The sequence below is a fragment of the Monodon monoceros genome, unplaced genomic scaffold (assembly GCF_005190385.1).
Source record: "Monodon monoceros isolate NGI ecotype Baffin Bay Population unplaced genomic scaffold, NGI_Narwhal_1 Super_Scaffold_7, whole genome shotgun sequence".
In the NCBI taxonomy this organism is placed as follows: domain Eukaryota; kingdom Metazoa; phylum Chordata; class Mammalia; order Artiodactyla; family Monodontidae; genus Monodon; species Monodon monoceros.
In genome coordinates, this window is record NW_021703784.1 from 36,768,756 (window position 1) to 36,796,549 (window position 27,794).

The 27,794-nt window shown below is 35.9% G+C and overlaps 1 protein-coding gene across 4 annotated transcripts in view; it reads left to right on the forward strand.

Moving 5' to 3' along the window:
• Positions 1-23,815, forward strand: part of MTMR2 (myotubularin related protein 2) — a 108,531-nt gene extending 84,716 nt beyond the window's left edge. For 3 of the 4 annotated variants that reach the window (XM_029207587.1, XM_029207590.1, XM_029207589.1), the window contains 6 exons: positions 7,466-7,651; positions 10,794-11,000; positions 15,479-15,571; positions 19,259-19,372; positions 21,501-21,677; positions 22,404-23,805. In XM_029207587.1, coding sequence (XP_029063420.1) covers positions 7,466-7,651; positions 10,794-11,000; positions 15,479-15,571; positions 19,259-19,372; positions 21,501-21,677; positions 22,404-22,565 — 939 coding nt within the window. In that variant the 3' untranslated portion in view covers positions 22,566-23,805. Of the gene's footprint in view, positions 1-7,465; positions 7,652-10,793; positions 11,001-15,478; positions 15,572-19,258; positions 19,373-21,500; positions 21,678-22,403 lie in introns of all 4 variants that reach the window. The other variant, XM_029207588.1, reaches the window with a different exon arrangement.
• The last annotated feature ends 3,979 nt before the right edge of the window (positions 23,816-27,794 follow it).

Below are 27,794 nucleotides of genomic sequence, written 5' to 3' on the forward strand. Positions count from 1 at the left end.
ATGTAGATTGCTTTGGGTAGTATAGTCATTTTCACAATGTTGATTCTTCTAATCCAAGAACATGGTATATCTCTCCATCTGTTTGTATCATCTTTGATTTCTTTCCTTAGTGTCTTATAGTTTTCTGCATACAGGTCTTTTGTCTCCTTAAGTAGGTTTATTCCTAGGTGTTTTATTCTTTCTGTTGCAGTGGTAAATAGGAGTGTTTCCGTAATTTCTCTTACAGATTTTTTTATCATTAGTGTATAGGAATGCAAGAGATTTCTGTGCATTAATTTTGTATCCTGCTACTTGACCAAATTCATTGGTTAGCTCTAGTAGTTCTCTGGTAGCGTCTTTAGGATTCTCTGTGTATTCTCATGTCATCTGAACACAGTGACAGCTTTACTTCTTCTTTTCCAATTTGGGTTCCTTTTATTTCTTTTTCTTCTCTGATTGCTGTGGCTAAAACTTCCGAAACTATGTTGAATAATAATGGTGAGAGCAGACAACCTTGTTTTGTTCCTGATCTTAGAGGAAATGGTTTCAGTTTTTCACCATTGAGAACGATGTTGGCTGTGGGTTTGTCATATATGGCCTTTATTATGTTGAGGTAAGTTCCTGCTATGCCTACTTTCTGCAGGGTTTTTATCATAAATAGGTGTTGAATTTTGTCGAAAGCTTTCTCTGCATCGACTGAGATGATCATATGGTTTTTCTCCTTCAGTTTGTTAATATGGTGTATCACATTGATTGATTTGCGTATATTGAAGAATCCTTGCATTCCTGGGATAAACCCCACTTGATCATGTTGTGTGATCCTTTTAATGTGCTGTTGGATTCTGTTTGCTAGTAGTTTGTTGAGGGTTTTTGCATCTGTGTTTATCAGTGATATTGGCCTGTAGTTTTCTTTCTTTGTGACGTCTTTGTCTGGTTTTGGTATCAGGGTGATGGTGGCCTTGTAGAATGAGTTTGGGAGTGTTCCTCCCTCTCCTGTATTTTGAAAGAGTTTGAGAATGATAGGTGTTAGCTCTTCTTTAAATGTTTGATAGAATTCGCCTGTGAAACCATCTGGTCCTGGGCTGTTGTTTGTTGGAAGATTTTTAATCACAGTCTCAATTTCAGTGCTTGTGATTGGTCTGTTCATATTTTCTATTTCTTCCTGGTTCAGTCTCGGAAGGTTGTACTTTTCTAAGAATGTGTCCGTTTCTTCCAGGTTGTCCATTTTATTGGCATACAGTTGCTTGTAGTAATCTCTCATGATCCCTTGTATTTCAGCAGTGTTAGTTGTTACTTCTCCTTTTTCATTTCTAATACTGTTGACTTGAGTCTTCTCCCTTTTTTTCTTGATGTCTAGCTACTGGTTTATCAGTTTTGTTTATCTTCTCAAAGAAACAACTTTTAGTTATAGTGATCTTTGCTATCATTTCCTTCATTTCTTTTTCATTTATTTCTGATCTGATCTTTATGATTCTTTCCTTCTGCTATCTTTGGGGGTTTTTTGTTCTTCTTTCTCTAATTGCTTTATGTGTAAGGTTAGGTTGTTTATTTGAGATTTTTCTTGTTACTTGAGGTGCGATTGTATTGCGATAAACTTCCCTCTTAGAACTGCTTTTGCTGCATCCCAAAGGTTTTGGGTCATCGTGTTTTCATTATCATTCGTTTCTAGGTATTTTTTGATTTCTTCTTTGATTTCTTCAGTGATCTCTTGGTTATTTAGTAGTGTATTGTTTAGCCTCCATGTGTTTGTATTTTTTACAGATTTTTCCTGTAATTGATATCTAGTCTCATAGCATTGTGGTCGGAAAAGATACCTAATACGATTTCAATTTTCTTAAATTTACCAAGGCTTGACTTGTGACCCAAGATATGATCTATCCTGGAGAATGTTCTATGAGCACTTGAGAAGAAAGTGTATTCTGTTGTTTTTGGATGGAATGTCCTATAAATATCAATTAAGTCCATCTTGTTTAATGTATCATTTAAAGCTTGTGTTTCCTTATTTATTTTCATTTTGGATGATCTGTCCACTGGTGAAAGTGGGGTGTTAAAGTCCGCTACTATGATTGTGTTACTGTCGATTTCCCCTTTTATGGCTGTTAGCATTTGCCTTACTTATTGAGGTGCTCCTGTGTTGGATGCATAAATATTTACAAATGTTATATCTTCTTCTTGGACTGATCCCTTGATCATTATGTAGTGTCCTTCTTTGTGTCTTGTAATAGTCTTTATTTTAAAGTCTATTTTGTCCAGTATGAGAATTGCTACTCCAGCTTTCTTTTGATTTCCATTTGCATGGAATATCTTTTTCCATCCCCTCACTTTCAGTCTGTATTTAATCCATTTACTTTTAAGGTAATTATCGATATGTATGTTACCATTACCATTTTCTTAATTGTTTTGGGTTTGTTATTGTAGGTCTTTTCCTTCTCTTGTGTTTCCTGTGTAGAGAAGTTCCTTTAGCATTTGTTATAAAGCTGGTTTGGTGGTGCTCAGTTCTTTTAGCTTTTGCTTGTCTGTAAAGGTTTTAATTTCTCCATTGAATCTGAATGAGATCCTTGCTGGGTAGAGAATCGTGGTTGTAGGTTTTTCTGTTTCATCACTTTAAATATGTCCTGCCACTCCCTTTTGGCTTGCAAAGTTTCAGCAAAAGATCAGCCGTCAGCTATTAACCTTATGGGGATTCCCTTGTATGTTATTTGTTGTTTTTCCCTTGCTGCTTTTAATATTTTTTTCTTTGTATTTAGTTTTTGATAGTTTGATTAATATTTGTCTTAGTGTCGTCTTATTTTTTAAGTCATTCCCATGCATATTTCACTACAGAAATCCCTCTTTTTTTAAAAGACTCTGATATATTTTATTTATTGGGACATTTTTCTGATATGTGATAGACAACAAAAATCTAGGAAGGCATACACAAAGCAAAGAAATAAAAATCACTTATAATCACTAATCTTTGATATATTTTCTCCCACTGTTCTGTGCATTTATGTATTGTTAGTTTTCATTGTTTTTCCGCTCTATATGAATTATTTCTTTTCATGAAATATCCCTGAAATAACTTTAATAGTACTCATCATACAGCTATATCATTGTGCAGTTAATCATTCTACTAATATTAGGTGTTTAAGTATTTAGTATTTTAAATATAGCTAAAATAAGTATCTTTTGTTGGCATCTTTATTTCCATAAAATAGTTTCGTAGATATACCATTACTATATCATAGTTTAAAGTATGCATATTTTTAAAAGTTTTGTTACATATTGCCAGCATTCTTCAGGAAGGTTAGTTTACCAGTTTGATATATTTTTTCCTGCCGTTTTATTGAGATAAAATTGACATAGAAAAGTGCGTAAGTTTGAGGTGTACAACATAATGATTTGATATATGCATATATTGTGAAATGATCACCCCCCTAAGTTTAGTTAACATCCATCACCTCACAGTTACATTTTTTTTTCCTTGTGAATTTTCAAAGTCTACTCTCTTAGCAACTTTCAAATATACAATATAGTATTGTTGACTATAGTCATCATGTTGTGCATTACATCACCACTACTTACTTATCTTTTAACTGGAAGTTTGCCCTTTTTTACTACCTTCACCCAATATCCCCACCATCTCCCTTTTAAAATTTGCAAAAGTATATATCCTTGTTGCAACAAGTATTTTTTTACCTTCATAGTAAGAACATTTTTTATAGCTTTGTCAGTGTGAATATGACAACTGCTTTTGCACCATGAGCCATATCAAGAATTAAAACTGTACTAGCCACTAAGTCTTCCATGTGTGCCCTACTGCAATTAAATTTACCTTCTACCCCTGCTAAAAGTAACCACTATCCTAACTTTTTTAGCAGTCTTCTTACATTACTTTATACTTTTATTACTGAAGTGTATACATCTCTAGACTCTTAGCCTTGCCTTTTCAAGTATTGTATTTGATATGTCTTTTAAGTCTCTCTTCATCTATAGTCTTCCCCTTGCCCTTCCTTTCTCCTTCCCTCCCTCCTTCACTCCAATATATTTTACTGTAGAGTTTTCCACAGTCCAGGTTTTGCCAATCGTATTATGGTATGGTTCAACTTTCTTCTGTTCTCTGAATTTCCTTCACATGAATTCAGAGGTTTATTCAGATTCAGGTTCAACTCCTTTGGCAAGGCTATAGGGGATATATCAGGAGGCGCATAATTTGTGGCTGATTCTTTTTGGGATATCAGCAGCTGTTCATGCTCCGTACCGAGATGTGTTAATTCACTGGGGTTGCCAAATGGTGATATTCTGATTTCATGATTTCCTTTTCAGCTTAGTTGAACTCTTTCTGTAAAGAAACACTTTCTCTTATCTAAATTTTGGTTAACCAGCAGTTCAGTTCCTATAAGAAAGCCAGGATAAGTGCTTGATTCTTTTTCCTTATTTATCAGTTTTCCCAGTAATGAATTTACTCCGTACCATCCCATGAGGGTGACTAATTTTTTTAAGTGTCATTATGAATGCATGTATTTATATGTAGTCAACAATTTCTAATTCATTGCAGATGGTATTTTTGGAAAAAAAAATTCCCACCTTTGGTCTGAGGGGCACTTTTCAAGTTATCTCCTGAGTTCTTTTGACATAACCATAGTAATCTTTGCTATCTGGTATGACAAGGTATACCAGACTCATCAGGAAGTCTTGTATGTTTCCTGCCACAGGCTTAGAATAGCCATTTCTCTAAGAAGTTCTGGTTTCTGTTAGTAGGAAATGGTATTTCAAACCATAATCTGGGTGCTAAGGATAATTATTTGCTACTGGGTTGGTCTAATTTCTAAGTCTTTTCAGTGGATAGAGCTAGGGAACAAATGTTTTTAAAGATAAAGTATTATACCTCATGAGTTCATACTGGTGCTTTCAATTTAAATTCAGTGCTAGAGTTTTTACAATACTTCTTCTAAGTTACATGTGTATCTCCTTCCTTCCACACCAGAAATCCCGATTCTCAAAGACAGAGGGGATAATAACATTAGTATGCTACATAACTCATTTGCTTTATCCTACCATGGTCTTAGAATAACAGTATTAATAGTATCATCACCAGTACATTTACTGAAAAGTTAAATTTTTTTCCATTTTCTCCCATTTTAAAATGAATTGATTATATTTATGTCATCAGAGCATGTGTAGACTTTACATAGTCTCCCTTTTGTACACATACTTTTTGCCTTTTACCTCTGACTTCTACAAGTAGCTAAATATTTTGTGCCAATAACCAATTCTTATATGGATGTCTTTCTGGTCTTTTTTTTTTGTCTGGAGTTGTTCTCTTGTAAATATTTCAGCAAGGCTCATAAGAACTATATTCTGAGTATTTGTATGCTAATAGCAGCTTTATGTCCTTTATATTCGAGTTAGTTTTGCTGGGCATAAAATTCTTGGCTTACATTTGATTTTATTGAATGTCTTAAATATGTTGCTTTTTTTGGCATAAATTTTCAAAGTCTGATGATAAACTAAATTTCCTTTCCGTCTAAGTCACTCTTTTTACTTGGATTTGTGAAAGATTTTGTTTTTTCTTTTTCTTTGAAGTCCAGTTATTTTGCCAGAATATGTCTTCATGTTTTGTGTTCTGGGTCTATATTATCAAGTATGCTTGTATGCTATTTTAATTGGTAATTTCCAATTTAAAAATTTCATGAATTTTTTCTTTAATCATAGTTCTTAGTATTTGTTTCATTTCCATGTATGGCTTGCTTCTTCTGGACTCCTGTTATTCCTGTGCTGGCTCTTCTTTGCCTATCTTCATCATTTGCCACTTTCTCTTGAATCCTTTTTATGCTTTCTATTCCTGTTTTGGTTTTATATTTTGCTTTTCACTGTCTATTTCTTTTAATTTAATATTTAATTTAATTAGAATGAGTTTCTTCTAATTTAGTCTTTATTTCTGATTTTTTTTCTTTTATTTCTAATTTGTTCCCAAGTCTCATTTCATTTCTGAGTTTCTCTAATAACTCGGCTGTTAGACTGGACAGAACCCTTCCTGGTTTCAGTGGTACTTCTTAGATTGATCTGTTGTTCTTCCCTGTAGTTCTGGAGGAAGAAAGCTAAAACAAGGAAGCAGAACAGACACTACAAATTATAAGACTCTCTTGTGAATCTCTTGTTCTCCAGTCCATCTTATATCCATTTGTTCCTTCACACATTCGCCGATAGCATCTAGATCTTGTGACTGTTGGTGGTTTTGGGGTTTGATGGAATGCTTTGTCCTCCAGCTCTGTCTTGAATGATTTTTGTGTGTTTTTAGTTTTACTATCTAGTTGCTCTATTTTTTAAAAGATCAGTTATATTGAAATATAATTCACACACCATAAAATGCACTCTTTTAAAGTATGTATTTCAGTGTTTTTATTATATTCATAAAGTTGTATAACTATCTGATTGCAGAGCATTTTCATTCTGTGTGTTTTTGTGACAGGTTCTGTGTAGTTGCTACTACTGCCATGTTTCTAGGATTTGTTGCAACAAATTTGAACGTCCCTTTACCCCTTGCCTGTCCTATCCCACTCTCCAGAAGTAATCCGTGTTAACAGGTACCTAATGAAACACTGTTAATTTTGTACCTGTACCATTCTTAACTCCAAACTATTTCCCAGACTGTCAGTGTCAGAACGGAAACTTGAACTTCCTTTGGTAATTTGTTGTTGGTTAAGAGGTGAGTTTTGTTGTTTTCAAAGGTTTAATCTCTTAATTTTGTATAACTACAGTGGCTGTTCCTGTATCTTCCTAATTTTTTTCCATTAGTGCTCTAAGAAGCATGTTTTTATACATAAGACAGGATGCATATTTTATACATAAGGTAGGAGAATATTTTCTTAAAATAGAGAAAGATTCAATCCAGAAAAATTTAGTTCTCCAGCCATAGCTTATTGTGAACACCAAATATTTCTCATTCTGTTCTGTACTTGTAGATCTTTGAAAATAGTGACAGTATTATACTATAGTACTCTGTGCTTTTATACTTGTTCAGTCTTCTTGTTTAATAGTAGTTGTGTGGTTACAATAGAAGCCAGTCACTATGATTGCAAAGCACTTTGCAAATATTAAGATTAAAATGAGGTGAAGAGGAAGGGAGGTGAAGAAGCTTGGGCCAGTCCCTGCACATGGATCTTGGTGGTCTGGTGACTTCAGTCTTCTTTATGAAATTATGTTTGAGTAGGACTTGAAATATGGATAGGGAAATTTCACCTTCATTTATGTTATCACATATAATTTTAACAAAAGGAAGTCAGGGTGAGAGTATATTCTGGTTTTATGAAGAACATGTGATAGAGCGTGGTTGTGTTAAGTTGCCTTGAGCCAGCCACATTTTCCCGTGGAGTTTTCCTATCCATCAGTAATGTGTATCGTCTTTGATTCTATTAGATATTTTGTGGCATTCTTGGGGATGTCAACATACAATGGATGTGCATTCATTTATAATTTCCTGTGATGTTTGCTTTTTTTTTTCCAGGCAAAAGGTGGAGGTTATGAAAGTGAAGATGCCTATCAAAATGCAGAACTAGTTTTTCTAGATATCCACAATATCCATGTTATGAGAGAATCTTTACGAAAACTTAAGGAGATTGTGTACCCCAACATTGAGGAGACCCACTGGTTGTCTAACTTGGAATCTACTCACTGGCTAGAGCATATTAAGGTGGGTATGTTATTATTTCTTTAAACTATCATAGGATATCAAACAAGGACTTTCTCTGCCCTTTTGTCTATATCGGCTCTTTTCTTACAATTGGAATCAAGATGAAAGTACCTTTTTAAACAGTGAAAAATTGATAACTGCTTTGATAATTAGAACAACTTTTAAGTTTTGGTGTCTGAATGAATTAATTTTCTATATTATGCATTTGGTTCAGTTTTACTTCTTTTGTTCCCTCTCTTTCCCATCCTATCTGAATTCTGCCCATTCTTCAGATCCCAGCTCATATTTCATTTCTTCCATGAAGTCTTCCCAGATTGCATTCATTTTCATTTTCTCTGAACTTTTCACTTTACTTTTGCTTTCCAGCTAATCAGGTGTTACCATGCACTTGATTTAATTACTTTTATGTGTCACCCAACATATATTGCTAATTCATGGAGAGTAGGACAGGCTAAATCATATTTCTTCTTTGTCCCCTCAGGAGCCAGGGCAGCACTATATGATATGAATAAAGCACTCAATAAATAATTGTTGCATGGCTTGTGAAAACCATTCTGGTCAGGCACATGAGGTGAAATAGTTAAATGAAGGATACCATTTGAATGCTAAATGATTTGGAGACTACCGTGTGAACCCTAGCTTGCCTAATATGTTAATATATATAATGTTTTTTGTTTTTTGTTTTTTTTTTGCGGTACGTGGGCCTCTCACTGTTGTGGCCTCTCCCGTTGCGGAGCACAGGCTCCGGACATGCAGGCTCAGCGGCCATGGCTCACGGGCCTAGCCACTCCACAGCATGTGGGATCCTCCCGGACCAGGGCATGAACCCGTGTCCCCTTTGTTGGCAGGCGGACTCTCAACCACTGCGCCACCAGGGAAGCCCAATATATATTAATGTTTGAAGCACCAAATGTTATTTCAGTTAATGTAGTTACAAATATTTTCAGATAGTGTCTGAATTTCAGTAAGATGCCTTACCAAAATATAGATTTCTATAATATATATAACCACATATATTCATATTATGAAATAAATGGAAATGAGATTTTTCATGTTAAGAAGGAGCAGATTGTACTCACATTAAAACCTCTAAATCTAAGAATTGAAAGCTAAATTGACCTAATGACAATTATAGACTATTTTGATTACTGTTTCTCTTCTAGAAACATAGAAGCTTGAATGTAGCAAAGTGTATACACACTCTTTTGTTAAAGAAAATGGTTACGGGACCATCTATTACATTGTATGATGTATAAGTAGAAAACCATAAGACTTGATTTCAGAACTAACGTAAATTGCAGCATTCTGTAAGTTCCAGGTCAATTTTTAGCAGGTACAACATTCTCTCCAAAAATCTGGCTATAGGGCTTCCCTGGTGGCGCAGTGGTTGGAAGTCCACCTGCCAATGCAGGGGACACGGGTTCGTGCCCCGGTCCGGGAAGATCGCACACGCCGTGGAGTGGCTAGGCCCGTGAGCCATGGCTGCTGAGCCTGCGCGTCTGGAGCCTGTGCTCTGCAACGGGAGAGGCCACAACAGTGAGAGGCCCGCGTACCACACACACACACACACAAAATCTGGCTATAACCGAAATAAGTTTCCTTAGAAGTTTAAGAGGTACAGTTGTGTCTGGACCACTTTCTCCTCCCCCAGTCCTCACATCTGCAAGGCTTACCCACTTACTTTCTTTAAATCTCTGCTCAAATATCACTTTCTCAAAGATGCCTTTCCCAACACTCCATATAAAATAGCAGTTCTGCCAGCACTCCCTAGACCTAGATGGTGCTTTTTCACTTACTGCCCTCTGACACACTGTGTATTTCTTTCCTTATTTGCACCTGGCTGGCCTCACCTAAGTAGAATGTAAACTTTGTTAAGCCAACACTTTGTTCTGTTTGCTGCTCTATTTCCAACACCTGGAGCTGTGCCTGCCACATGGTAGGGGACTCTGTAAATGTTTATCTTTTGAATGAATGAATGAATTAGTGAATCAATGAAGATGACCACTTTGGATAACTCTTTCTTGTCTGTCTTAACTCTCCAGCTGTTTTAATCCTTTGGGTCAGTGATGTGTAAGTTTGGATATACATTTGAATTTTAGGTAGAAGTTATTTAAAATAGTAAGTTAGGATTAGTGGAGAATGGGGACCAGGTGTTTGGTTTTGTTTTTTTTAATGCTCACAAATGACTCTGATGCATAGTTAAGATTGAGATTGCTTCAGAGTACCCCACTTCCAGAATATGCCTACAGTTATAATCAAAAGGAGGTCATCATGAGATTCTCTAAGCCTAGTATATCTTTTCTTTCATTCTTATCTATGTTTGTGTAATCATGCTGTTCTTTAAGTATGATTTGGCCATTGCAGAGAAAAATGTGGCTATATTGTTCATTTTAAAGGATACCATACTTTGTGTTTCTTTTTTGGTTACATCTAATTCTGTCTAGTTTTAACTCAAGATCAGCTTCAGAAAAGGTAAATTATTTTGCAGAGTCTCTGCATATTTAAAAAAAAACCTGAAATTATTTTAGATACCAGTTAAATTGACATGGTAATATATTGGTCTGATCAGAATTTTCCATTCATACTAATACAAAAAAAGCAGCTTACTCTGAAGTTTTATACTGTGCTTGCTGTATGCTATATGATGTATATAAAAACAGTAGAATAAATGCTATAGAAGCTGTAGAATATTTTAAAATATCCAACTTTATGGCTTTCATATTCTAATTTGGTTAAGTATCATTGTTTTAAATAACAGGTAAAACTAAAGTTGGTGTATTATTTTTATTTAAATGGATGATGTTGGAATATTTGAAGATTCTCAGAAATAGATATCTTTAGAACTTAATCCTTCTTTCCTCTTACTCATATTTTTGATTTCTTTAGAACTCAAAGGCACCTTTTGTTTGGATATTTCATTGTGTAGATTAATAGGAGTCTGCATTTATGAGTTTTTTTTTAGTTTTAAAAGCAAAATTTATGTATCTTCTACCATTCACAAAAATTCTTTCTGGGAAGGGACTGATGTTTTTTTCTCCACGTGGTATTGAGACAGTCATCTCTGAACAAAATTCTATTAGTAAATTTTGAAGAAGGAAGCATTTAATTTTTTAAAAAATTAATTTAAAAAATCTGTTTGCAGCTTATTCTCGCAGGGGCTCTTAGGATTGCTGACAAAGTAGAGTCAGGAAAGACGTCTGTGGTAGTCCACTGCAGTGATGGCTGGGATCGCACAGCTCAGCTGACCTCCCTGGCTATGCTCATGTTGGATGGATACTACCGAACCATCCGAGGATTTGAAGTCCTTGTAGAAAAAGAGTGGCTAAGCTTTGGACATCGATTTCAGCTTGTGAGTAAAGAACCGTGACTCAGTGTATCACATATGCATGTCATGTAAGGCGTGTGAAAATCATGCCTTTGCTCACTAGATATTCGTCTAAATCTGATCCTTTGTTCTAATGGGTAAACTTCCCAAGAGAACTTTGGGCTTGTTTTGGAAGCACTGGGTTATCCTGCTGTGGCTCTGCAGTCTGGAGCCAGGGTTAGCTGTTGGTCAGGCTCCTGGCCCAGTCTCTTCCATACTCTCTGTCAGGAATAGGAGATACCCTTCTGTGACTTCCACCTTCAAATGATAGTTCAGAGCAGCATGGACTGTTACGGAGCTACAGGGCGCTTCTAGCTTTTCCTGTAGACTTAAAAAAACGTGAGACTGGCCTATTATTCTTAATTTAAAGTAGGCCTACAAAGTAGCACTACTCACACAGGATCAGGGCCTAAAACAATTTAGACTGGGACTAAAAGAAATAACAGAGAAAAAATAATTTAGAGTTGGGAATAAAATAGCTTTTCTATTACCCTTAATGACCATATGTATGGAAAGTGTTGCAGTTAGTTTTATGGAAATGACAAATTTTTGTGCCCTCTATATGACTTAAAATTTATTTTGATGTTGTCATTCGTATCAAATATAAAAGTTGGAAAGGCCTCAGAGTCCAGGGAATGTCTTCTCTGGTGTCCCCGTGAAATGGTTGTTTGGTTTCTTCATTAACACCTCCAGAAATAAGCAGCAAGTCCCTTCCTGAGGCTGTCCAGTCTCACTGAAGAAAGTCTACCTACTACAAATTTTTCTTCATAGTGAATTAAAATTTACTTCTCATTTTCTTACATTCCCCTTTGGAGATAAGAAGAACAAATATGACTACCAATCCAAATAAGATAGCCCTGCAAATATTTGAAAGTAGCTGTCTTCCTGTGTCAGTCATAATCTTCAGTTCTGGCAAAATGTCCGTTTTCTTCAGTCTTTTCTCATCCTAATCCCCTCACCCTCCCCTTTGTCCTCTCGACTTTGCTCATGGCTTTCTACAAGTGTGGTACCCAAAACTGTAGTAGTTCCTAAAATAGAGGAATGGGGTTATTATGTCCCTTTTAAAGGATACTGTGCTTTTGTATTTGCTTTTTGTTACAACATACTTTAGATTCATGTAGCTTTTAATTAAATAAACATTCAAGTGGTTTTTAGCTGTGTTTCTGCTAAACTCTAAATTTGGAATCAGCAAACTTGGGAACAGTTACCTTGTAGGCCTTGGTTCTCATGTATGCCCATCCGTGGTATATGTTAGTTGTAATCATAGAATTTAGAGAGTGCGGAGCGGGAATATTTTCCCAGGAAAGAGGAGCAGTGTGAGCAAATGGTGAGTGTGAGTGTCTCACACTGGGCGGGACTGAGTGTGGCTGGAGTAGAGTCGAGGGAGGGGCAGGTTTAGAAAATCTGGAGATGAGAGTTAAGATTGTTCAGAGGCCTTGAAGCCTCTGAGAGTGTGATTTTTGGCAGCATTTTCCTAGATTAACTGAAAGACTTTCTGAAATATGTTTGCTCAGATGCTGTCTCTAATGTTAACCGTTAGTATCCAGTAGCTACCAGCAGTGTTTATGAAAAAACTTGCAAGAAATGGACATTTAAAGGTAGTTTGCTCTTTTGAACTTGAACTGTTAAATAAAATTGGTCATCTGGAGTATCTATTCAAATAGCTCATGTTTTTCAGTTCTCTATAAAACGTACTTACCATGAAAAGACCATTAAAAAAAAAGAATGGGGCTTCCCTGGTGGCGCAGTGGTTGAGAGTCCGCCTGCCGATTCAGGGGACACGGGTTCGTGTCCCGGTCCGGGAGGATCCCGCGTGCCGCGGAGCAGCTGGGCCCGTGAGCCATGGCCGCTGAGCCCGCGCGTCCGGAGTCTGTGCTCCGCAACGGGAGAGGCCACAGCGGTGGGAGGCCCGCGTACCGCAAAAAAAAGAAGAAGAATGAAGTTTTAGTCAGCCAAAGCTGTACATGTTCATATAAATATAACCAAAATCATAAATATTTCAGACTGTTTGAAGTTGCAGTGGATTCTTAAATTATTGAATCTGGTTACGTACTCCATTTTTTCCCCCTTAGTTGTTATCTGAAAGCAGAATTTGACAGTTAAAGGACATCTGATCAAGAGGGTATGCTCACATGGTTAATACAGGGTAATGATTCTCAAACTTTTTGATTTCTGGACGTCTTTCCTTTTTTAACAATTATTGATGACCCGAAAGAACCTTGTTTATATCTATCAGTATTTACCATATTAGAAATTAAATTTTAAAAATTTAAATATTATTTAAAGAAATAAATCTGTTTTCTTAATCCATTTGGGCAGCTATATTTCTCACAGTTTTGATGGCTGGAAGTCCAAGTTCAGAGTGCCAGCATGGCCTTCTGGTGAAGGCCTTTTTCCGGGGTGCAGACTGCCAACATTTCGCTGTGTTCTTGAATGGTGGAAGAGGGCTGGGGCCTCTGTGGGGTCTCTTTTTTTTTTTGTGGGGTCTCTTTTGATAAGAGCATTAATTCCATTCATGAGGATTCCACCCTTATGACCTAGTTAGCTCCTAATACCATCACACTGGGCATTAGGTAGGATTTCAACATATGAATTTTGGGGGAACACAAACATTCAAACCATAGTACTATTATATATTAACATAAATAACATTTTAAAGAAAAATAACTATATTTTCCAAAACAAATAAAGAAGTTTAATGAGAAGAGTGGCATTATTCTACATCTTTTGCAAATTTCTTTAATGTCTGGCTTAATAGAAGATAGCTGAATTTCATGTCTCCTTCTGCATTCAATCTGTTGCAATATGTTCTGTTGGTTGAAGAAATGAGGAAAATCTGACCACACACAGATATGTAGGTTGAAAAATAGAGAGTATTTTAATTTTTTTCAGGGAATTGTGGATATTTTTCTTTGATACTGTGCCAAAACTCGACAAATGGTAGTTTCTTAGCAGTTAATTGTAATGTGGAATCCAAAACTAACTCAATGAATTTTTCGTTGTTTGTTCTATTAAATTCCTTTGGTCTGTCTTGCACCTTGAATAAATAGATCTCTTACCCATGCATGATTTTGTAACATCAAGTGTTGGTAATTTGGAAAATACTGGCTTACTGATTTACACAGCCCTTCCAATATTAATGCATTTCATTATATAATATAGTCACATTTGTTAATACCGCTACTGATTTTATCAGAAAAGTATTATCAAACTCATTGTAGCAGATAAAAATTTCCCCCAAGTCTAATTTTCACTCAGAAACTTGAATTGTATCATTGGTAACAAATACTGTCCATTGTTTCCTTGAAGTGACGCATTCACTTTTGTATATTTTCAAAAAAATGTCTGCAAGATATTCAGGTCTTAATAATCATAGTTCATATATTGTTCTTTCAAGTCAAAATGATGTTCCATGAAAAAGTCGTGTTTCCTACCATCCTACTTAAGTCTGCAGCAGAAGCATATTATGTGTATTTCCCATTTTGTTAATAGGATACTTAAAAATTTTGTACTCAAATGGGGAGATTTAATAAAGTTAATAACTTTTACTGCTTCATCAAGGAAACTGGCTTAAGAGAGATTGGCTTTTTTTTTTTTCCTTCTTTAACTGCACGTGTTTGGCAAGGAAGAATATAATAACTGCTAGTATAGATTGATTTCAATGCCTTGCTTCCTGATTCCTACTAAGGTACCAAAAGTTTTTATTCTTCATCACTTTAACACCATTAGTGCAAATGTCAACACATTGAAAAAGACAAAACATGTCTTAGTAATATTATAAAAATAGTTTTGAACTCACAGACCAGCCCTGCTGCCGGAGGTCTGTGGACCATACTTTTAGAATCACTGTTTTTGGGTACAGAGTAGAGGTTTATCTCAGTCACTGGGGGCAGAAGTCTTCAGAGGAGAAAAAAAATTGAGAAAGTAGGTGAGTGCATGCTTGAGGGGAGATGTCAAGCATTTTTTAAAAGTTTTCAAAGATTTGTGCTAATGTGATTCTTTTTGAAAGACAGTCTGGAACTCAGATGCAACAGGTCCCCTTCATGCACTGGCCAAGGTGTTAAAGGAGAAGGGTGCTTCCTGAAGCTAGTGTACAAGGAACTGTTAATATTCAGGGCAAAATCTCCAGAAGAAAAATCTGGGCTCTGAGGTCTGGCTGCTCCTGTGTCCCGTTATCAGCCTTTTAGGATCTGAGTTTTATTTATTAAACTGAGTTGTAATTCCTGTTACAAGTGTCTCATGTTAGGAAATAACCTGGCAGTTTGCACATTGAAATGTTAATAGAGATTTCTGCTTGGTGGGATTATGGTAATTTCTGTTTTCCTTGCAGTGCTCTTTTAAAAAGATATTCTGAATTTTTAAAAATATTGAGCAAATATTACTTTTCTTGGAAAATAAAATTACTTTCATTAAAAGCTGAAAAATCCCACAAAGCTCATATAATATTTCATTCTTTGCTTCAGAGACTTGGCCATGGAGATAAGAACCATGCAGATGCAGACAGATCACCTGTTTTTCTTCAGTTTATTGACTGTGTCTGGCAAATGACAAGACAGGTAATTTATCTGGGATATCCATTCTTACATCTCTCTTTTAAGCTGTCCAGTCAGAGTTGGATTTGATCACTGATTATCTTACATTTCATGTAAAATGGAAATTCTTGTAAGTTTTCTAGGTACTAGAACTATTACCTATTATTACATTATGAATTAAGTTAAATGATATTATTTGGAGGTAGTATTAAACACTTGACAATTTCATTCCATTAGCATTTCAATGCATGGCATTGATAATAACCCCTGAGAGTTTTGGACAATTCCTCTTTTGTTTTGGACAGTTAGTGTTAAATAATGGCTTTATATTCACCCAGAAACTCATCTGTACATTGCTAAAGGAGGTAAAGAAATGAAATAGGCTAGGTAACTGAAGCGAAATGAAATCATGTTTTAAGCACTTTCGATGGAAAAATGTATTTAGATGGGAATTATGGCAAGGTATGTATGTAATAGATTCAGTTCTTTTTGTTTTTAGGTATGGAGAGAGAGATTATGTTCTTTTAGACTTAATCAACATTCTAGCAAATGATTTGAAATATTACTGTAAATAGATTTAGTCTTTTGGAAAGATACCAGAGGAGATTGAAAAACACCTGATTTATTATGGGATCACTTCACTAATGAGGCAAGGAATTGGTGTCTTAAAAATGTTTAACTCAGGAAAAATAATCTCAGAACCCAAAAGTTAGATACAGTTCATTGGTGTATCAGTTAATTATTTCTTTTTCAGTTAATTATTTATCCAAGAGTTTTATTAGACCTCAAACAACTGGGAGCCTGGTTAGTTTTTCATTAGACTGCCACAGGAATATAAAGTAGGGCAGTTGCTGGCTCTGCTTCGCTTTAGGACTGTGTTCTGGTTTCAATAAAATACTCTTTATTTCATTAAGAGAAAAATGGTGATCCTCAAGTGAAATACATTAATTACATATCAAATAGTTTATTTTTCTCCCATAAGCATTTCAGTTTGGGTGGATGGTTTTGAAACCTGCTGGCTTAAATGAAGTGTCCTAATAGATACAACTACCATTTGGTAAGGCTGGTATTTTAACACATGTGATGCAAATGGGTATACAATTCAGTTTTGTTCTACAAATTAGGCCCTTGGCATACTAGGGGGAAGGGAGACACAACATGCTTATTAGTTTAATAATGTTTACTGCTTCTTGGAGTAGGTTTGAATTTTTCCTTTGGAACTGCCTTTGAGATAGTTTTCGATATATTAGCTATTACAAATCCTTATCAATCCTTTTTTTGGGGGGGGGGGTGTTTGACCATAAACAATAGGACCTACTTTTGACCATTATCAATCTTTAAGTAATATTTGACAGTGTTGGTAAAAATCAAATATGCCATATCAAAGGATTACAAAAGTCATCATTGATGGTTAAGTGTACTGCTTTCTGGGGAACATACCTTGAAGGGAGCAATGTGTGTGAACTATTAGTTCTGGTATATTTGTTAGAAAAACAAAATCAGTCACATTTACCAATTGTTCACATAGAAGAGTACATGACAAATGCATTTCTTTCTTAGTAGTTGTGTTAACTTTTTATATGCTGTATATCTAAAAGCAGTTTAACTCTAATTTTGAGCTTAAGTTAATAAATAATGTAATACCAGTTTAATCTTGTTTCGTTGATAGAACTTAAATTACCACTATAGTTGTGAGTCTTTATTGTAAATGTCTGCTTATATTTTTCTGTGTGATATTTTCTTCCTGAGCATTGAATGTGTTAGATAGTAATAATGTTTATTGGCAATCGTCAGTTTTATGAATAATTGAATGTGCAGAGATTTAAATAGCAAATTTGTTAAAATGGGACCAATAATGTAATTAGCCAGATTCTACATCTCCTTCTGCCCTCATCCTCATCCTCTCAGTCCTGGGATCAGGAAGCAGTTGATAAAGGGCCCTTTAGAGTTTAAACATGTAAGGAGACAAAGTATTCCTCCTCTGCTCAGAATTTTAAAAACAAGAGCAGCAGTTACTACTCTATTTAAATAATGCTCTAAAATAATGCTATTTTAGTTTTGTTGTCAGGAAATGCTCACTGATTAAGCCATCTTCTCATAACTGAGATAATAGTTTTGTCACAAAGATGAAAGACTAATCATAGGCTTAGCTCCTTTGGCTTGCTATGTAATGGGTCAGGGTGCATTCATGGTTGACTAACAAATAAGGCTGTTAAGAGTGTGTATCAGTACAGGAGATGGGGCGACTTCCCTGGGGGTGCAGTGGTTGAGTCCGCCTGCCAGTGCAGGGGACACGGGTTCAATCCCTGGTCCGGGAAGATGCCACATGCCGTGGGCTAAGCCTGTGTGCCACAACTACTGAGCCTGTGCTCTACAGCCTGTGAGCTACAACTACTGAGCCCGCGTGCCACTACTGAAGCCTGTGCGCCTAGAGCCCATGCTCCGCGATAAGAGAAGCCACTGCAATGAGAAGCCCATGCACTGCAATGAAGAGTAGCCCCAGCTCGCTGCAACTAGAGAAAGCCTGCACGCAGCAACGAAGACCCAATGCAGCCAAAAATAAATAAAAAATTAAAAAAAAAAACCCAACAGTACAGGAGATGGGATTTGTTCTGTAAATGAATGAATGAGATTTGACAAAGTTTCTTACAATTGATTGGCTTTATGTTGGCATGTGCTTTATTACCTGCTTCATTTGCTTCACAGCCACAAAAATTATTATTCAAGAATTGTTCGAGAAGATAAATTGTTTGAGAAGATAAACTTGCCACGTTACCGTGCTTATAAATTTAGGAAACTTCAAGGCAAAGTTGTTTTCATCCCTGTCCCTTTTGCATGCAGTTCATACTGTTTTCCTCCACTATGGGGTAGGGATCATTCTAAGAAAAATTTGGCACCAATATTTATTTCCCAAATCCACAATCCAAATATTCATGGAATTCCTTTTCACAGTCCTATAAATGGTACAGTGCTACATAGAAGCTTTCAGATAATTCTTGAAACATGAGATGGATAGGACGGATTATACTAAATCCCTTACCCTCCTTCCTGGTATCTGTAATTGGTCCTTGATACATTCCCCCAAAATTGTGTTGTTTGTGTAATAGCAAGACATCCAGTCAAGCACTTGTCCTAGGTTAAAGAGACAGTGAATTTTCCTTTTTTAGAAAGAGGCTGCCAGAGTACTGGATTACAAGATATCCTGGTTTGAGTGCATGTTCCTTGAAAAGATAAGTAGGTTGGCTTTTAAATGATCTGCATGTCTGCCTTGGAATTTATTTTTGTGCATTGCTGACATTTTCTGGAGACGTCGATATTTTTTTGTGTAATTCCTAGAAATAAAACTATGTTGAAAATTTAAAGAAACATCTTACTATGTTGCTTATGGTCATTTTTGGCAGAGAAAGACAAGTCAGAATTTATTAGGCTCAAGTTGAGGGTTAACTGATATAAACGGATGCAGAAACATCAAGATCAGACCATTCAAACTCTTACTGTACAAGAAAAGGAGATATTAGGAAAAATTATCTCAGAAAATAATTTTGAACAGAAGACCAAGCAGATAATGCCATAATGGCTTAGAAATATATAGTCTTGAATATTGTTCAGCCTAATTTTAAGAAGTATTACAAAGGATCTGCCAGTATACAGGGATGAATATGCTTGAGAAAATGTCTTAATTTTGTGTGTTTGTGGTGTTTGATTTTGCAGTTTCCTACAGCATTTGAATTCAACGAATATTTTCTCATTACCATTTTGGACCACCTATATAGCTGTTTGTTTGGAACATTCCTCTGTAACAGTGAACAGCAGAGAGGAAAAGAGGTAAAACATGAGCCCTGACCCTCCCCCCTGTATCCCTAATATGTGCTTTCTCTACTAGAGTGCATCCTCTGATGGATTTCAACTTAACATTTGTGTTTTTGGATGATTCCTTTAGCTATATTTTATTTTATATGCTGTAATATGCTTCTTTCCATACATCTGAACCTGATCTATTTTAAAGCACCTCTGTCACAAGGCTGAATATGCTAGCCAGCTGTTAGTTGAGTTTATGGGTAGGAAGCAGTGTCTCCTAAAGAGAACTGAGGTATGTGGAGCCTTAGGAGTGCCCATGTACCTGTCACTCCCTGCAGGATGGAAATCCATCAAAACAGGTGCAGAAAAATATAATTAGCCAAAAAAAATGTATTTGAATGAATGGACAGCTCACTTCCCCAAATATATTCTGCATATGTATGAGCCATTTTAGGTTTTTTTAAAATTGTAAAATAATACCATAAAACATTCGAACACTGAAAAGATATTAAGCAGGAAGTTAAAATTTGTTACCCCACTAGCCCAGAGTTACCACTTTTAAGTGGTTGATATTATTTAGAAGAAAGCTTGTAAGGATTACATTTCAGGTTGTCTTCCTCAAAATACATCTATCCTATGTATGAAATTCTAAATTATCTTGATTAGTGTCTCCCTCTGCTTCAGTTTCCATTCTAAAAAATGTGGCTATAGAATAGTTTCTTCATGTTTTTCTATAAAGCCTAGTGGCAAAGAATGCTTGCTCTGGAGCCAGGCTGCCTGGGTTCAAATCTTGGATCTTTGACTTACTGTGTGAAGTTGGGCAAGTTAATTTAGGCTTCTGTAAAGTAGGGATGATAGTACTTATTTACTTAAGTACCTAATACTGCTTACTGTTGTGAGGATTGCATAAAATAAGCCATACAAAACACTATAATAACTGCCATGTAGTAAGTGCTTCCTAGACTAGAAATTCCTTGACGACCGGTATTAAATTTTTTAATTCACCATTACATCTTCAGTATGTAGCATGCAGTAAATATTTCCGTGCATAGTAGGCAGTCAAGAATTTATTGAATGTCTCATAAACAGTTGACATTTGTATATAACGCTATGCATTTACTTACCATATGACCTGGTAATCATACTACTGGGTATTTATCCTAGAGAAATAGAAACTTTTGTTCCCACAAAATTCTGATTTTCTTCCCACAAATGTTCATACCAGCTTTACTTACAATGGCTGAAAACTGAAAACAACCTAAATGCCCTTCACCTGTGGTATTTCTATATGATGTAGTACTACTCAGCAATAAAAGAAACAATTATTGGTACAAAAAAAGAATTTCTTGCATGTTAGGTAATTAATAGATAACTTCCAAAGATACTTTCATATTTTGAGAGCCTCAGATAGGATTCACTATATCTTTAAAAAAAGAAATGTTTTTAAAACTGAGCTATAATTTGCATTCCGTAAAATTCACTCTTTTAAAGTGTATAATTTAGTGGGTTTTAGCATCTCTCGAGTTGTATAGCCATCACCACCATTAATTTCAGAACACTGAAAAGAAACCCCATACCTATTAGTAGTTGCTTCCCATTCTTCTCTCCTCTCAGACCCTGGCAAACACTAATCTGTCTCTTAATTTGCCTCTTCTGGACATTTCATATAAGTGAAATCAGTCAGAGTGTGGCCTTTGTGTTTGGCTTCTTTCACTTAGCATAATGTTTTCAGGGTTCAATTTGTAGCGTGTATCAGTACTTCATTCCTTTTTATGACTGAATCATCCATTGTATTGATATACTGCATTTTATCCATTTATCAGTTGATGGTCTTTTGGGTTGTTTCTACTTTTTGGCTACTATGACTGATGCTACTTTGAACATTTGTGTACTGGGTTGTGTGTGCATGTGTTTTCACTTCTCTTGGGTATATAACTAAGAGTGGAATTGCTGGTATGGTAACTCTGTTTAACTTTTTGCAGAACTGCACAGTTTTCCAATACCCTCTAATTTTAATCTAAGTGGGGCTGTCACCACAGTGTCTTGAGTTCTCTCTCCCTCTGAAACAATTTAAATGAACACAATATACCTCTTTACAAATTCCATCTAAAGTATAATTAGCTTATGTAATGGAGAATCTTTTTCCTTCTTATAGAATCTTCCCAAAAGGACTGTGTCATTGTGGTCTTACATAAATAGTCAGCTGGAGGACTTCACTAATCCTCTCTATGGGAGCTATTCCAATCATGTCCTTTATCCAGTAGCCAGCATGCGCCACCTAGAGCTCTGGGTGGGATACTACGTAAGGTGGAATCCACGGATGAAGCCACAGGTATGCCCTGCAATATACAATGAGAGTTTTTATCCATGCAGTTGTATGAATTACATTTGTCCCCTTTAAAGCAGCTAGAAAAATTATCTGTGCATATTTAAAGCTTTCACTTTTTCCTGTTAACAGTTTTAATTGCATAGTAGAAAAAGCACTACATAGGGATAATCAGTACACTTGGTTCTTATCATGACTCGCTTGTTTGGCCTTGGACAAGTCACTTCTGTTTTGTCTTTTTTCCCCTCTTCTATAAAATGAGGGCGCTGGACTAGAGGTCTTGTTTTAATAGGCTGGAGAAAATAGCTTTAGGAAAGTTAAAAGCCTAACAAAATTCTGGTTGATTTTTTTTAAAATGTTATGGAATATTTACTGCTTAGAACTGTTTAAAAGACTAAAAAGTCTGCAACTAAATGACAGGAAATCTTTGAGTACTGGCTTTTAGATTACATTGTTACTTAATTATTTGTTGTATTTGGCTAAGTACCAGTTTCAGGGTATTCTGTGGAAACACTTGGGGGGCACTAGGGAAGCCAGTGAAAAGAGCAGTGGTGTCAGAGGAGTCCCTGAAGTTAGTTTTCACTGATGTTCTGGAAAGGTGGGTGTGGTCCCCATAGCTGAAAACACACACATTGCAGCATTGAGGGAAGGAGCTCTATACTGGAATGACTTGACTTTGGGTTTGTTTAGGATTGCCTAGTTAAATAATTTTAGGGTGTGCTGCTCTTGTAGGAGCCCATTCACAACAGATATAAAGAACTTCTTGCTAAACGAGCAGAGCTTCAGAAGAAAGTAGAGGAACTACAGAGAGAAATTTCCAACCGATCAACCTCATCCTCGGAGAGAGCCGGTTCTCCTGCACAGTGTGTCACTCCTGTACAGACTGTTGTGTGAGAGGGCTACTGGATGGGGCCGTCGGTCATCGCCATGAGCTCTGATTACAGTGGCAGCTTCACGAGGAGGAAGTTTCTGAATATAGAACCCATCTGTGAGAGAACTTAAGTCACTTTATTTATTTTACATCTCTCTAGGATGAGTTTAGAACTGTAGCAGTGCAGGTGGTTTAAGTGAAATAACCCCACGTGTAACTACATGATTATGACACTAATCTTATAAGTCACCCAAAGAACATTACAATGCTTCAGTCCTGGATCCACAGTGGGGACAAGTTTCTGATTTTAAAAGGAAAATGCTGTCTCAGAAATTTTGGTGTGTGGTAAGATCAAAACACAAACTACTTCAGAAATATACTTCTTGATGGAAGAGCACTCATTGCACAGGAGGAGCATCAGTTTTCAAACCAAACCAATACTGACATTTCATGGCATTATACATACTGGGCTTCAGTGTCATAATCAAGATCATTGGATGCTCCTTTGCCCATCATGGGTTTTTCCTTTTTGTAGTAAGTCATTTACTTTCACCATTCAAAACTCGTGTTCTTCATATAATAAGGCAAAGTCTTGAGGATATTATGGTGTAGTAATAGTTGAAAATTATTGCTGTCATTATTTATGTACTTAATTTAAGATGTATTAGATAGCTGTTCCAAAATGATGCCTTACAGATGTGCTTGGGAGGAGGATGGAGAGGAGAAAGTGGTAGCCATCCAGGATTTCAAAGAATTCCACATCCTTCAGATTAGTTTCCATTTGCACAATTACTAGAAATATCATGAAACATATTTTAAAAACTCATTATCTGCCCTTTGTTTTAGTTACATTTTTTTTTGAACACAGAGAAGTTAACTGGCAAATTTTGAGGCAGTATGTAAAAGTTTAGTAGGATTGACATTTTTTCTGAAGTCTGTATAAATAGCATATGGTGAGAAGTACTGTGCTCAAATTTTACATGAAATATTTGACTATTACTTTCCTTTGCAAATTCTGTAATTCCACTGAATGATTAAGTCTACCAAAGAATTTATTGCATGTAAAAATGTATTACAGTCTCAATGCCAGTAAAGGAAATCCTGCTTCACTTTTTGGCTGCTACAGTAAGAATTCAGCGCTGGTATAAACACTTGACTCCCTGGTGTCTATTTTACTCTGTATAAGAGCCATATGTTATGTACTGTAACACAAAGGAGCTTCTTGTCCCTTGGGTCTTTAATTAAAAGAAAATTTCAACTGACTTTTAACCTTTGTCCTTGTTCTAAGTTGTTTGCCTTAAGTTTCTTTTGCAGAAATGTTATTTGGAATTTTTTGAGGAAATGGGTGTTTCATAGCAGCTGCTCTAAAGGAAATGTTCAGTTTGATCAGATAAATCAAATACTCAAAATCAGTGTTTTTTCACTTGTTAACTCACTAGTCTGAACCTTTTGCCCTGCTCTTGGTTTTGCAATGAGTAAGTATAATTTCCGTTATTAGTACATCCAGTATCAGCAAAATTGGTACCAAAATGATTTGATCATTGAAATTTGTTATAAGAAAATTTATAACAGTATTTAAGTGACCAGTCAGTATTAAAGCTAAGTTTTCTATTCCAAATATTTTATAAATCCATTCTCTCTGTGCATTGTACCATTTCCCTCCCTTAAGCCTTTATCATCTTGGTCTGATGCCACATAAAAGAATGTAGATGACTGAAGAGGTTCAAGAATTTAAAACTTCTAGTCTTAATACCCTCATATTCACTTGAAATTCCATTCAAAGCAATCTAATTCCATTCAGAATCTAAATTCCATTCAGAGCAATCTTAAGTGCAAATCTGTCACTTCTCCTTTTAAAACTTTCCAGGGGTTTCCTTTTACCTTTTGCAGGAGTCTCCAAAGTGGAGTGCCTTTAAGATGATCCTTTAGTGAAGACATCAGCATCACGGTGGCACCAGTGCTTCCTTTTCTCTCCCTTTGACTTCTAACGAATCAGACATCCATAACTGGACACAAATGCCGCTGCACAGCATACCAGGACACCTGAGAGAGATTCATCTGTGTATCTGAAATTGGGTGAATGAAACCTCAAAGGAGGCTAGGGAGCCAAGGGAGATGTGGTGACACTGGCTGTGGCGGCAGTAGCAACCTGTCCAGCAGAGGAGGTGGAAAGTGCAAAAGGTAAGTATAAGTCTACTCAGCTTGTGGGCTGCAGTTGGAGGGTCCCATTGCTTTTCAGTGACACCCCAGATTTCTGAGGAGAGATCTCCATGACAGACCAGTAATAAGTAAAGGAACTGAAACAGTAATTTTAAAAATCCCAACACAGAAAACTACAGTACCAGATGGCTTCAGTGGTGAATTCTACCAAACATATAAAGAAGAATGAACACATATACCAAACATATAAAGAAGAATGAACTTCCAAAGTATTAAGGAGGAAGGAACTCTTCCAAAGTCATCTACAAGGCCAGCATTACATTAATACCAGAACCAAATGAGGATACAAGAAAACTACAGACCAATATCCCTGCTGAATATAGACGCAAAAACTCTCAACCAAATATTAGCAAACCAAATTCAAGGACACACAAATAGGATTATATACCATGACCAAAGTGGGATTGATCCCTTGTATGCAAGGATGATTTAACATATGCAAATCAATAAATGTAATAATATATCGCTTCAATAAAATGAAAGAAAAATTATATAATCATTTCAATAAATGCAGAAAAAGGATCTGACAAAATACAACATCCTTTCATAATAAAAACCTTTAACAGATTGGGTAAAAAAAGAATATACCTCAATATAACAAAGGCTGTGTACCATAAACCCACAGCTATTAATGGAGAACAGTTGAAAGTTTTTCCTCTATGATCAGGAACAAGACAATGATGCCCACTCTCACCACTCATATTCATTATAGTATTGGAATTCCTAGCTACAGCAACTAGGCAAGAGAATTTAAGAAGGCATCCAAATCAGAAAGGAAGAAGTAAAATGTCTCTATTTGTGATGATTTGGTTTTATATATAGATAATCCCAGAGTCAACCAAAACACTGTTGGGACTAATCAACAATTTCAGTAAAGTTCCAGGATACAAAATCGTCATACATAAGTCAGTTGCATTCCTTTACACTAATGATGAAGCATCTGAAAACAAAATATTGATAAAACTATCCCACTCAAAATAGCACAAAAACAATATACTACTGAGGAAAAGTTTAACCAAGGAAGTGAAAGATCTGTACAATGAAAACTACAAGGCTGCTGAAAGAAATCAAAGAAGACGCGAATGGAAAGACATCCCATGTTCATGGATTGGAAGAATCCAATGGAGGACTTTACTAGATGTCCTTACTACCCAAAGCTATCTACAGATTCAGTGCAGTTCCCATCAAAGTGCCAAAGGCATTCTTTTACAGACACAGAAGAAAGAATCCAAAAGTTTTTGTGGAACCACAAAAAAGCCCCGAACAGCCAAAATAATCCTGAGAAAAAAGAACTAGGCTGTGGATATCATGCGTTCAGATTTCAAACTATATTACAAAGCCACGGTAATAAAAACATTATGGTACTGGCACAAAAATAGACACATTGACCAATGGAATAGAATAGAAAGCTCAGAATTAAATCCCAGTGGTCACCTAATATTTGACAAGGGAGCCAAGAACACCCAATGGGGAAAGGATAGTCTCTTCAAAAAGTGGTGCTGGGAAACCAGAGAAGAACACATGCACAACAATGAAATTGGATGCCTATCTAACACCATTCACAAAAATTAACTTGAATAGTGATAAGTGCTGTGAATAAAACAGGCTAATTGGATAGTAAATGAGGAGATGAGGGGGCAATTTTTGATAATGTAATCAAAGAAGTCCTGCTTTGAATATATTAACAGAAATCATAATTTAAAAAAAAATAACTTGAAATGGATCAAAGACTTAAACATAAGACCTGACACCATAAAACTTCTAGGAGGGGAGAAGCTCCTTAATATTGGTCTTAGCAATGATTTTTTGGACATAACGCCAAAAGCACAAACAAAAGCAAAAAACAAATGGGACTACATCAAACTCAGAATTCTGCACAGCAAAAGAGACAAAAAATGAAAGGATAACCTGAATGGGAGAAAAATTTTTGCACACCATATATTAAATAAGGGCTTAATGTCCAAAATATATGTAAACAATACATACAACTTAATAACAACAACAAAACCCAATCCAGCTAAAAAATGGGCATAACTAAATGGACATTTTTCCAAAGAGGACATCAGAATGGCAAACAGGTACATGAAAAAATGCTCAACATGCCTAATCTTCAGGGAAATGCAAATAAAAACCATAATAAGACACCTCATACCTGTTAGAATGGCTGTCACCAAGAAGTGACATAACGGGTGCTAGTGAGGATGTGGTGAAAAGGGAACCCTTATACATTTGACACTTAACACAAGTTAGAACTGTGCAGGTCCACTTAGATTTTTTTTCAGTGAAATCTGAGGTTGGTTGAGTCTCTGAATGCAGAAATGCTTTTGTTCAAGGGTCAACTGTACACTGTTGTGGGAATGTAAACTGGTCCAACTACCATGGAAAACAATATGGAGGCTCATCAAAAATTTCAAAATTGAGCTAACATACTTCCAGGTAAATACCCAAAGGAAATGAAAATAGAATTTCAAAGAGAATATATGCATTCCCAGGTTTACTGCAGCATTATTCACAATAGCCAAGATATGGAAACAACCTAAATGCCCATCAATAGATGAATGGATACAAATGATGTGGTATATATACACAATAGAATATTATTCAGCCACAAGAAAGGAAGATATCCTGCCATTTGCAACAACATGAAGGGACCTTGAGCACATTATACTGATATAAGTAAGTCAGAGAAAAAGACTGTATGATCTCATATGTGGAATCTAAAATAGTCAGACTCAAAAACCAGTAAAATGGTGGTGACCAGGAGATGGAGCTTAGAGGGATAAGATCGATGTTAAGGGTACAAACTTGCAACAAGCAGTAAATAAGCCATAGAGATAATGTATAATATAATGAATATAGACAATATTATACTATAATTATATGTGATAAATATCACTACAGTGGCAATCATATTACAATATTTAAATGTATCAAGGTAACACATTGTACACCTTGAAATTTATACAATGTTACATGTCAAATTTGTTCAATTAAAAAGAAACCCTTATAATAAAGATGTTTCTAACACAGCT